The sequence below is a fragment of the Mytilus californianus genome, unplaced genomic scaffold, assembly GCF_021869535.1.
Source record: "Mytilus californianus isolate M0D057914Y unplaced genomic scaffold, xbMytCali1.0.p SCAF_6, whole genome shotgun sequence".
Taxonomy (NCBI): Eukaryota; Metazoa; Mollusca; class Bivalvia; order Mytilida; family Mytilidae; genus Mytilus; species Mytilus californianus.
The window spans coordinates 119,032,447-119,045,455 of NW_026262712.1; the positions used below are offsets into that span (position 1 = coordinate 119,032,447).

Genomic DNA, 13,009 nt, shown 5'->3' on the forward strand with positions numbered 1-13,009 from the left:
TGGCTGACTACTGTCCATAATAGTATCAAGTGTTTCATTCTCCAAATAAAATCATTTAATTCAATTTTAACACTTTCAATTGTCCAGATTTCCACATTTAAGTCCAATAAAATGTAACTGAAGATTTAATAGAGTTATCCTGCCGCATTATTTCTTGTATTGTTATATTTGACAATTTATTCTACGAGGACAATCGTAATTTTCAAATGATTTGATTAACAAGGAACTAAAATGGACGGTTATAGAGAAAAATGGTGTGAAATTTTAATCCTAATTTTGTGATGTTCAATAGTGTTGTAATATACTTTCATGAGAAATTGAAAGATATTGAAAATCAGCGATGTATTTAAATCAACTAAGTGTAAGACTGGGAAAAAAAACAACCCATAAAAACTGCAATAAAACGTTTTCGAGACAGACAAAATAATTCTATTTCATTAGCCATGATTTATCAAAAACCGTTCAAACAGGACTATAATGAAGATTTTTGTCCTTATTTTCTTAGAAAAAAACCTAGACAAATGATCTGTCCTAAACACGCGAATCGAAAACAAAACAGCAACGGAATCAATTCTGAACAACGAATTCCTAACCACAATTACTAAAATTATGTGTGTCCTATCATTTCTAAGATAACCACTATAATCATTTGTAAGGTTTTTTAGATTTTAATGTTAGGGTAAAGGTTAGTAATTACCCTTTAATACAAACTTGCCACAAGGCTTGGAATAGACAGAAACCCAGAGGCAAAAACCTGAATACGCTAACTAGACTAACTTCTGCATGCATCGAATTGGAAAATTTAACTAATGATGGGTGTAGTACCATGATCACCGATAATGTAATTTGGATTAAGCTGGAAACGATAATAGCCTATCTCAGTCAGTTGGAAGTCATTTACCATTCTAAGATTGTTCTATGCATGACGCGATTTGAAATCTTGAATATCTTTAACACATAAAATACCTAATAAGCTTCCGATATCAAAAGCGAATACCTGATGGTATTAATTCTTGTAAAAAATATTACAGCTACAATATTTTCCGGAATTATTGCAGAAACAATAAGTTATGAAATGTATGAAAATGAAACAACATTGTTCAAATAAAACTTAATTTGGTTATATATCTTTTCACTTTTCTTTAGTATCTGAATATGAATTCTTAAAAGTGGGAATATTTTGGAGGATCTTCATATTTTAAGCAATGATTCTGAAATATATGAATAATAAAACCTCCAGCATCTATTGTTAAGAAAAAAATTAAATGTATATTTGAACAGCTTAAAGCTTAACTCCGCATTGATCCTGCATATATTTGCTACATTTCCGAGTCATATTAAAATGTAGTTTTGTATACAATTGTAAATATGTATCCTTATAATATAAGTCCAATTGTATTTAACTTTCAACACCATTGAGTTATGGAAAAGGGAAGGAATAGTATAATATCACAGTAAGACTTAAACCTCACTTTTATGTCCAATCTTTGATGTTGGATTAAAACGCGCTAGGTTATCGCGCATTAATATTAATTTGTATGCTTCACTGCCTGTGTATTGTTAACATGACAAGAAAGAAGAATGAGATATGAAAAATGAAATACGACATCGCTGGTGTGCAATGGAGGCTGGCAATGTTTGTTACTAGTTTTTCTATATCAATTTTACATAACCTTATACGAAGCTAATGCTTTTATTGGTAATTCTGTGTAAATGTTTAACACTTTCTATAGTTGTGATGGCGGACAAAATCGTTGTGTGACGGCTTCCACTTGATCGGTTTGAAAGGGCGGAAAATCTTAACACACAAAGTTCGACCTGTAGACAGGACAATATTTCCACATTGCACCAAACGTGCTAAAAGTATCTCTGCAACTTGATTTCTTATTAACTTTTGCTAATTACTAATACAAGGAACTTGTAAGGCAATTCACCATTAATGTCACACTGAAACAAATTATCACCAAATGCCATTTGGTTAAAAAAAAAGAATAGCAACAAAAAATCTTTTATATAAAAGACGACATATTTTGTACTTCTATCCAGTAAAATAACATATGCATTGAGAAAGGAAATACACAAAAGAGGACACTTTCTAAAAAACAGAATTTTGAACGAAACGAATATTTAGAAATTATTTTTGAAGTATTAGCTTCTATATTTATCAAATTGCAAATTTTAACATCAACTCTTAGAATACAATAGCTTAGTTATGTAAGGATTGACCTTAAAATTGTAGCAAATTTGTTAAATTCCAATTTGACTATGATTAACGATGTTTTTAGCATATCAGAAAGTCAACATTTAAATAGCACTATAAAAGTGCAAATTTTTTATGTTCATCAGAAAAAATGACAATGAGTCTTTATGTTCTATCGGCTTTACCTATGCATATAGAATCGTATTAACTACTATTGCAACGTTTTTATACTGCAAGCGTCCCTTTGAAACCCATAATCCGATAACTTGTCAGTAAAATTGTACTAATAAAATCTGAATTAAGATGATGTTTTCTTTATATTGTTGACAGGAGCATGGCTATAAAAGTTACTATTGAAAACACGTGTTAGGAAACTTTGAAAAATACAAATAATGAACGATTTACATGCATTAGGACTTGTCTCTTAAACCCGGCGATTATAACGCAATTGTTACATATTATATTGCAATCTAAATTACATTAAAATTTCCCCCAAATATTGGATTAAAATGTTTTATGTAGAAAATGAGATTTGTTGCATTAACTTTTCTTTGTGGTAGGAAAGCATTAGCATTGTATTATGCAGAATTGAGACGTGAGAGAATATTAATTTGTTTTAAACAACTTTTCCATGTATGAATGTTGAGTATACCAACGACTTTAGTGCATATTATAAAATGCTAGCTACACCTTAAATTTCTATATTAAATCGACCGCTCCCGACGAAATGGAGAAACCAGTTTAACCTCAAAACATGATATAAATACCAATAATTACACGCAGATGGTATTATCTTATATAAAAATTAAAAAAAATAAATAAAAATAGACATGTCGAATACCATTTATACCCACACAGGAAACTTGATATGCACACCTAACAGAGGGAGGTTTTACCATTGCCTTCTTTCACAAACATATATGGGCAAAATTGTATCACCAAATCCCCTTTTGAAGAATATCTTTAGATTTGAATATATCGATATATTTTCATTTTTGGGGGTCGCATGTCTGTAATGATACAGCTTTGATATCTAAGCCACGTGATCTAAGCATTATATATATGGATTTGGAAGGTTCAATTTATATCTCAATGCAGTCTACAAAATTCCACAAATATTAATTTTTACCCTTAGGTAAACCAGACTGCCAGTAATGTAAATGGTCAACGCAATATTTCTTTCATTTGAAGTAATAACAATATTTGCGCAATTCATTTCTTATAGTAATAGACCGAACACTTCAAGAAATATTTGGGTTTTTTTTTCAATTACACATTCTTCATCCAATTTTTCCTGAATTTTGAAAAAAGTAATATTTAATACAAAAATGCCATATAGATTTTTGAGTACTTACTTTTCTTTTCCGTGAGACTGGGTGCACTCTGATGGGATGGATACACTGATGGCGTATGAATTCCAGGCATACCATGCATATTTGATGCGTACCATGGATTTGGCCGATGCCATGCTTGTCCATTTATAAGTCCTAATTTGTCATACATAGCGCTTTGTCCCATAAATTTCTGATTTTCAGTAGCCAGATTGCGAAGTACCCGATTTATAGATGAAACCTACAACACAAAGAACAAAACATTAATCTTAGAAATATCTAAAAGTCTTGAAATGTTGCACAAGAAAAAGAAAGCAAACTAAAAGTTCGTGAAAAAGGAAAGCAACAATATTTCTTGAGAAACCCGGGTATATAAACTAAAACATAAACTCAACTGTGTAAAAGTTGTAACAATCTTGAGATTTCCAGAAAATGTGATCGTTCTTTCTCAGTTAAGGAAGGAATTTTTGTGTGAAGATTCATTAAAATAAGATATTTTAAAGGCTTTTTTTGTGTAAAGAAATATGCAAGATTTTCTGCAATCTTTTCCCAACGAATAGCAAATATAATACGAGATTTGAAACATCTTATTATAGTTAACTTGATGTATATGATTCATTTGATTTATAAACTTTCTGCTATTTTCCAGTCAAGGTACATGACAAGTTTTCCTTGTAATTATCACCAAAACTGATTCATACCACCCAAGTTTGCTCCAAAATCTCATATAAAAATGAAACTATATATATTTATCTACTGGTATCGTTGGTCCACTACAATAGGCCATTGTCATGTGTCGGACAGAAAATTATCAACAATATCGTCTTAATTAATTTTCTCAAATACCAATACACGAGTTCTAATCTGAATTAATTAAGGCAATTCACTCGATGACAAGTTAGTCATTTACATCAACACTTTAACGTCGATCACACTACAGACATCAACACTTTACTGCTGATCGCAATACAACCACGAGTAAAATGACCGCGGGTCAGTTAATAAATATTATACTTATTTCCAATAATAATGAGCGTACAATTTCCTGTTTAACTCCAAATCAATAAATATCCTAAAAGTAGTTATTCACGCAATTTTCTGAACACGAGAAATCAGGTAGTTATTTGGAGCAAGACACGAAGCAAATCAGTAAAATCAGACCGAAAGTTGGGTTTATATGAATCTATGAATAGTATACTATCAATATATTATGTCTCAGGATGAATTTGGTTATTCTCTTTAGGTTTCTTTTTGATCATATTACTTCTAACGTGTCTACGTATTTACACATCCCTGGCTTTCAAATGCTTATGTTAGAGCGTTTACGGTTAAGACAAACCCAGAAAAGCGATTCGGAAGCATCCAATATATAAAGTGTTATTGTCATCATTCAGAGATATATTATAATTATGACAATATGCTTAAATATTATAGTTTGTTTTTGTCAAGAAAAAATACTGCAGTGTGTTGCTTAGTTTTTAATTCTAATTTTTCATATTTTTTTTTTATTTATTTTTTTTTTTTTGGCTCAATCATGTTTGCAACTTGAAAGTACTTTCTTGTTTTCTTTTTCAGGGCGGAGTATTGAAAATAAAAACAAATTGCAAGATCAGACCTATGACCTTGCCTTGCAGGTCACGAAAAGAGCAGCAACTTCGTTCATGAAGTTCATTTACATCAAAGTTACCAATTTCAGCATTTAAGTATAACATTCAGCTTCAACGTTTTAATTATTATTTTATATTTGTTTAATAAAAAATATTTTCTTTTTGTTTACTTTTATTAATATTCTACTGTTTTGGATAACATATTTGTACACACAATAAAATATGAAATCAGTGGACGTCACTTTACATCATCACATGCAACATTAACGAAAACATGGCTTCCAATGTAATTTGTAAGCATGGTGTTAAGACAAACAGGAGAATGATTTGAAATAAAATGGACGGAGAGTGATTTAATCTGTCAGAGCTAGTTTGTCAATATTGATGACGGTAGCTTGTAGGACATTATAGTCGTGAAGCAGATACCGTAGTTTTAATGGCTTGACAACTCCTTTGACACGATAGGTAGCTAATCTATTGTCATTTTATTCCCTTTTTATTGTTTCATATTTATAACTTTTCATGTTAAATATGTAAAAGACTGTTTTATAGGATTTTCTGTTAATAATGGAAGCTGTTGTAAGTTTATCTAGTAATGTGAGCATTTATTTCAGTAAAATATCGAGAGGTGAAAGATACCAAAGTGACATTCAAACTCAGAAGTCGAAAATAAACTGACAACGCCATGGCAAAAGTAAAAGAAAAGGACGAAAAGACAAACAACAGTATACAAAACAAAACAAATGTGTATACTGATAACTGTAAGCAAGATTGATTGATTGGTGTTTGGTGCTATTTCGTAAGCGGTCTATTTTTATTAGTGGAAGAAACCTGGGAGAATCGACAGGAAAACTGGCAATGCTAGTCAACTAAGATTGGAGTCGATTGCACCTTCTGCATATTAGTAAGCAAGAAACATACATTGCATTTACAATACCGATAAAGCAAAATGGACAATTTTAAGAGTCAATCTAAAATGCACGAACAATAGATATCTTAACAACCCTTTCATCCATCGCTTATATATAGGAAAATTGCTAGGCGTTCTAAGCAGATGCCTTCCAACGGGGTTAACTTAAAAAAAAAGATACATCATTTCAAATGAAGACTCCGAAATCTGTTCCTAAATGACAGTCTCCCCAGGATTGATCATTGTTATTTATATTTCCCTTTATGAGTGACAGCCTCCCCAGGATTGAGCATTGTTATTTATATTTCCCTTTCTGAGTGACAGCCTCCCCAGGATTGATCATTGATATTTATATATCTCTCTTCCTGAATCACTTTCCTGGTATTGTAACATTAGAGTACCATAGATGTACTTTTATTCTTTTCCTGGACAAATTACACGATAGACACAAAAAAGAACATCGTCCATGTGCCTTTCATTGTCAGTTTCACTCATTTCATGTTAATTCTATTGTCAATGAACGGTTTAACAAATTTGTTTCAATGATGGCGCCATTTTTCTAATACCGACACAAGAGTTCATTTTTGATTCACACAATAGTTCTGTACGTCAAAACGATGGCTGTTTGGTTGTCGAGGGTTTGAACATTTTACAAGATGGGGAAATCAAATTCGATGAAAAATGCAAATATGATAGGTTGAACGATTAAGAGTTGAATTTGTGCGGCCATGCAAACGAAATCAGATTCTGTACTTTGGCGGCGCAGATGCGTCAAAACTAATTAATCCATTCTATCCAGACAAACATATCTCTAATATAAAACAAGAAAATGAGTGGCAAGCATCGACATATTTTGAGTCTATTCTTTCGTTTTATTTTGTTATTATCACATTTCGACTGGTTTTAGTAAATAGATATTCTTTGTGTTTAACTATTCGTACTTTATGAAAGCAAGATTAGAAACAAATTCTACAGATAGATTCGACGAAGGGTTGATAATTTAGCCAGTGGCATTTCAAGGGAAGATTATACAATTATTGGGAAATGTAGAATATACTGGAAAGACTCTACGCCCAAAACGGTCAACTAACAGATTTTCTGTTATAATTAAATTCGTTGATTCAGCATTAACGAAAATATTTAGATTTTTCATAATAAAAAAAATCCAAATAATTATACACGTGTCCTTGTAATCATTTATTTACACAAAATCTCAAGACACTCGAACATCTTCTTCAAAGGAGTTAATTTTCTGTTTTGATACTACCAAAGAGTAAACGTTGAGTTTTGTTCATGGTAAGAGGGATGTTTACTTTCAATATTTACACAGCAATTACAGGCTGAAAACCTTGTATAAAAGGCGGAGTGATATCATAACCGGCGTAACAACGACAGCCTTCATCAAACACAATGTCCATATGGTCGAAAGTCAGCTATGCAGCGCCGACACTTCAACAAAATGCACTGAAAGCAGACTGAAAGCAGTTATTATTGGCTTTTAAAGACAGCATATTACAATTTTGAAGAGGTGTTGGATTTTAGTACCCTGAGAAGAACTAGACGGCCATATTCTACAATAGGCAGAGCTGAGTGATCTTTAATCATATGGAAGTTTCAATACTAGTTTGCAAAAGATTTATCATAAGGAAAATTAAACCCGCTATTTAGACTAATTTGGTTATTATTTAGAATTTATTCGAGCGGCATAAGTCAAGAATGTTCTTTTTTCTTTCTATCCTAAATTAGTTTGGTGATAATAGATTTCTTTTGGAAATTTGATTTTTTAAGATATTATGGAGAGATTTTACAGATGCATCACTTTTGATAAAAACTACTCGAAAAAAGGACAAAAAATGTGAAATTAAGCAAAAATAACCTTCTGACCTTAGGGAATTAATTAGCATTTTACTTTTGTCTGAAACACTGAGAAATACAAGCGTGCACTGTAGGTGAACTTCTGCTGGTCTTAGTCTCCATTTAACAAACAAAATTCGTTTTCAAAAGAAACTTTCATTCAACTACTTTTTTTTTATCTAGTTTGTTCTTTATTTAGTTCTTTACTTTAATATAAAATATTTATATTTTAAAAATCTTTTTTCTTCTGGTATTTGATAAAAATAATATCTATCTAAAATGTAGACTAGAAGAGTTTTTTTTATCGAATGATTCGATACGTTTCATTTAAATGAAACTCCTACGGGAAGCTAAAAATTATTGAAACTAGGAATCTAGCTTTAATATGAATATAAATACTTAGTTAGAAATGTAACTCCAATTAAATTTGGCTTATCTATTTTTAGTCAATTAAAGAAATAAATAAACAATATAAACAATTTAATTATTTAAGTTTAAACAATTCGTAATAATAGTGCACACTTTTTGTAAAGTAAGCATAATTGATGAAAATAAAACACAAATAAAAAAAGATATTAATGGAGAAATTTTTCTTGTAGAAAATGTATCCAAGAGGAAGCTTATGTGCGAAGTGTCTTCTTTGTACTGGTTCTAGGTTTTCATTGACTAATTGTTGAACGTCCAGTGACACGTATTTCATGCCTATTTTAGACGATCCAGATTTTGGTTTCATATTTATATATCTAAGGATCTGTTTATTACAATTCGTTTCTAAATAATTTATCTTTTCGAAATCAAGTTTTAAGATTTTATTTGTATGTGCGTGTTATGTTTTATAATTACTTAATCGAGTAGTGATAATTTCCAATAAATCTTTAAGAAAATCAATTTGAATTAAGTTGATATCAAAGGAGAAACACTTCTATAACTTATGAAGGTAACTTTTGATATCATCCTTTCTATAAGCTGTAGACAGATGGATGAAAGCTATACAAAACCACCAGCTTTTCAATCTAATCACCAGGAGGTGCGCTCGATTTCTCAAACATGTTAAATAAACTCACAGTTTCCACTGAGTTTTATTGTATTAAAGAGATTTAACGAATAAATGTGTTTCACAATTTAAGCAAAATAAATGATATGAAAACATTTAAACCGTTGGTTTTACCAGTGTAATTGTAACATTATTAATACTTCAAATATTAAGATATTTAGCATTTAAAATGATAAGTCGAAGAAAATGTTACAATGAAATAGACTTAATGATGGCATTTCTGTATTATTATATTCATTAAAAGTCAAATAATTTTTTTTTGCTTTACAAATAAATTTAAAAAATACATGCTGTTTCATTGAAACATTTATTAAATCGACTGCAAATAAAAATCACATTTCATTGATTTATTAAATTTTACGATTGTGCAGAATAAATAATATCAAAAAGATTTATTTGAAGTTTATATTCACTGTGTATGTAATGAAGTGAGAAAGTGAAATCCATTCAGAGATGTTTCTCAAAATGATAATATAGTTGTACATTAAATTCTCATAAAAGACGACCTTGGGAAAAAAAATGAAAAAAAAGATGCATAAAAACTTCGTCAATGACTTTAAAATGCCTTCACCCTAACACACTTAACTCATTATATCTAACTTTTCGCGTGAAATTTGCATAAAGTGTGCAGTGAATTTTCACGTGAAATGTGTTTATAAAAATTCAAAAATTCAAACAAAGACAAATTTTAACAGTAAAGTAAATTTTAGAACCTTAGAGGGATAATCAAAATATCTGAAGGTCATAAACAAGTGAGGAATATGACCTTCAAATTATTACTTCATTTGCGAGTAGAATAAAATGCACCAAATTATGTCAACAATAAGGCTAAACCATCTTTATTTGTATGATGTCTACAACAAAGACTTCGACATCTATAAATACCACCTTTGGAAACAGATGAAGCGCAATTTTCCCTCTTGATTCACATCAAGCACAGACAACTTTATACTAGTATATATGCCAACAATGTACGTTATTTGCTTTTATACTGCATATGTTGGTCGTAAAACCATTTACACACAAACAAAGTTTTGCTAATTCGCCACACTGCAATCCTCGTACACAATAATACAAAAAAATATAATGTGCGACTGTTTCTTGAAGGGTAATTTACATATTCCCAAAAGGCAGACAATTTCTTAAGACGTCATTTTGCAACGTAAAAAATCCAGAACTGTCAAGTCGTAATGTCCAAGGCTTCAGTTGGGAGAAAGTATTGCCCAAGGCTTCAGTTGGGAGAAGGTATTGCCCAAGGCTTCAGTTGGGAGAAAGTATTGCCCAAGGCTTCAGTTGGGAGAAGGTATTGCCCAAGGCTTCATTTGGGAGAAAGTATTGCCCACGGCGTATTGCCAATGGCTTTGATTGTGAGGCCGTTTTGCCTAAGAATTAAATTAGTGGTCGTATTGCCCAAGGCTTCAGTTGTGATGTTGTATACCCAAGTCTTTAGTTCTGAGGTCTTATTGGCCAAGGCTTTAGTTCTGAGGTCTTATTGGCCAAGGCTTTAGTTCTGAGGTCTTATTGGCCAAGTCTTTAGTTCTGAGGTCTTATTGGCCAAGGCTTTAGTTCTTAGGTCTTATTTGCCAAGGCTTTAGTTTCGATGTCGTATTGTCAAAAGTTTTAGTTGTTATCAATCACGGCTTTGATCTTGAGGCTACATTATCCAAATCTTTGATATGTGATTCGGTTTTGCCCACTGCTTTGGATAGGAAGCCATATTGCACAAGGCTTTAGTTATGAGTTCTTATTGCAATAGGCTTTAGATTACAAGTGTTGACTGTTTGTATTAGTGCCCTTACACCTATCACGTTGCCTAGGATTTTTGCCTTCTGGAATGGGAGTTTCTTTTTAATCTGGTGTTGTTATCTTCTACCTGTTATTGAACAGTGAAAACATCCAACCATTTTCCTTATGTTTATAAAACCATATTTCATGGAAAGTAATATACTAGTAGTCATTTTGTGAAAGTGGACTTGCCATGTTATCAGTAATGGAACCTATATGTGGCTACTAGCTCATTTGAATTAAATCTACAATTAATTCTACTTACACTTGGAATAGTTTCTTGATTACAACATCCTTCTGATAATAGGCGATCTCTTATTTCCCAGGCAAATATTGATGGACACTCGCGTTTATATTGAGCAATTTTTGTAACTACGTCATTAGTAGCAACTCTTGGTTTACTTCCACCAATGGCTCGAGGTCGAATTGACCCAGTTTCATAGTAACGTCCGAGAATTTTGCTTACGCAACCATTCGATACTTGAAGTATTCTAGAAATGTCACATGGTCTAGCGCCGCTGTGGGCAAGTTCAACAATTCGTTGCCGTGTTGAATCAGGAAGTGGTCTCCCGTTCACAAATACACCACCTAATTGATTAACTCCACTGTGACCTGAAAAATACAAGATAATCTTTATTGACTTGCCAAGCATTCTATTTCTAAATATCATGTGCAAAAATCCCTTAAGAGGCAATCAATCAGAATTGAGATGCTGTAATAAATTATCTCCCCTGTTTCAAGTGTGAAGTTGCAAATTTTGATTCTTAAAGGAGGGGTTGGATTGGAGTGTCCTTTATTTTTCTATTCTTTATTTTTTTCGACCCTTTTTTCTATTCATTATTTATTTTGCCCATTATTCTCTATTTCTTATATTTTTGCAAACCAATATTCTTTATCCTTTTTTTTACATATTTTTTTCCTATTGTTAATTGATTGGTCCATTTTTTTCTGTATTCTTGGCCCATTTCTCTCAAATCTATAAACCCCATCCAGAGTAATATTTAAGTATGATTGGTTGAAATAAAGTTTTGATATAAACAAATATATTCTGGAGAAATCATTCATGAATGACAAAAATGAATAACAACAATATAATTAAATTACATGTGTACAAAATAATTAGATACTCGGCTTTATAACTATTTATCTTATAATCAATGAGACACACAAAAAAATTATAAAATATTAAATCTAAACTCTAATAAGTTATGCACGCATGACGTGACAAATGTACATCAATCTTTTAATTTTCGACATTTAGATATATTCAGTTACTATGACATCTGAACATTTGACAATACCGCCGTTGCACAATGCTTTATTCAAACAATTATAATTTGCACATAAACATCTTGTTCATTGCTCCCTGCTATCCAATTCTAACATATACCGACCTTTTGTGATTTTATATATGTTAATCTTTTATATAATTACCGTAGATGAAAACCCTTTATTTACAATATATGTAATTGTATTTCTAAGTAATAAACATCTCCTGTCAAAGGTGGATTTAGCAGAAACATGCAAAGATTCGCTTTAAATAGTCAATTGTTCAGCATTATTGTGTAACGATCGATCAGATCAAAATATTTTGCTGTGTTTGAAATACAATATATTTTATCTGATTTCTAACGAATCGCTTAAGAAAGGAAGGCATTTCTGTAATTGGTTAAATACAATGTAAAATAGCGCACACACAACGGCTTGCAATTTTCTGATGGCAAGTTTCATTGTATTTTTTTCATTCATATACTTGGTCACGTTTGACTGATTTTGTCGGCTGATATCATTACCACCCTATTAAAAATGACTTGGATGTCAGAATTTACTCCCACCCACCGTTAAACTGATAAATTACATGTTCTCCTATTTAGTGATTAATATTGAATTAATTTTCTGTGCACATCTTTGTTCATTGTGACATGGATTTTTACAAGCGATCACCTAAAATTGCTTTCTTGACAGGTTGCTATTGAAGATGTAGTATTTCAGTCCTAACATATTGGTCACCTATGTAATAGCATTCCGTAATAAGATGTGTATCTTGTACAAGAATGAACAATGACAGATTTAAATGTAAAATTTAAAAATGTTATTCAAACACATGCTTTTTTTTGTTATCTTTTACGTATTTTGTTGTTTCTGGCAACATTTTGACCTTCGAACATTTTTATATATTTCTTGGTCTTTATATCAAACGAAAAAGTAGAATATAATATGACTATTTTCATAAAAATAAACAATGGCCTTCGTTTTTTTTTATTGTTT

General features: G+C 31.2%; 1 protein-coding gene across 4 annotated transcripts in view; it reads right to left on the reverse strand.

The window, feature by feature from the left end:
* Positions 1–13,009, reverse strand: part of LOC127704563 (paired box protein Pax-6-like) — a 40,915-nt gene that overhangs the window by 9,469 nt on the left and 18,437 nt on the right. For all 4 annotated transcript variants that reach the window (XM_052208681.1, XM_052208683.1, XM_052208680.1 and 1 more), the window contains 2 exons: positions 11,007–11,353; positions 3,556–3,772 (listed from right to left, as the gene is read on the reverse strand). In XM_052208681.1, the coding sequence (XP_052064641.1) occupies positions 3,556–3,772; positions 11,007–11,353 (564 nt within the window). The remainder of the gene's footprint in view (positions 1–3,555; positions 3,773–11,006; positions 11,354–13,009) is intronic.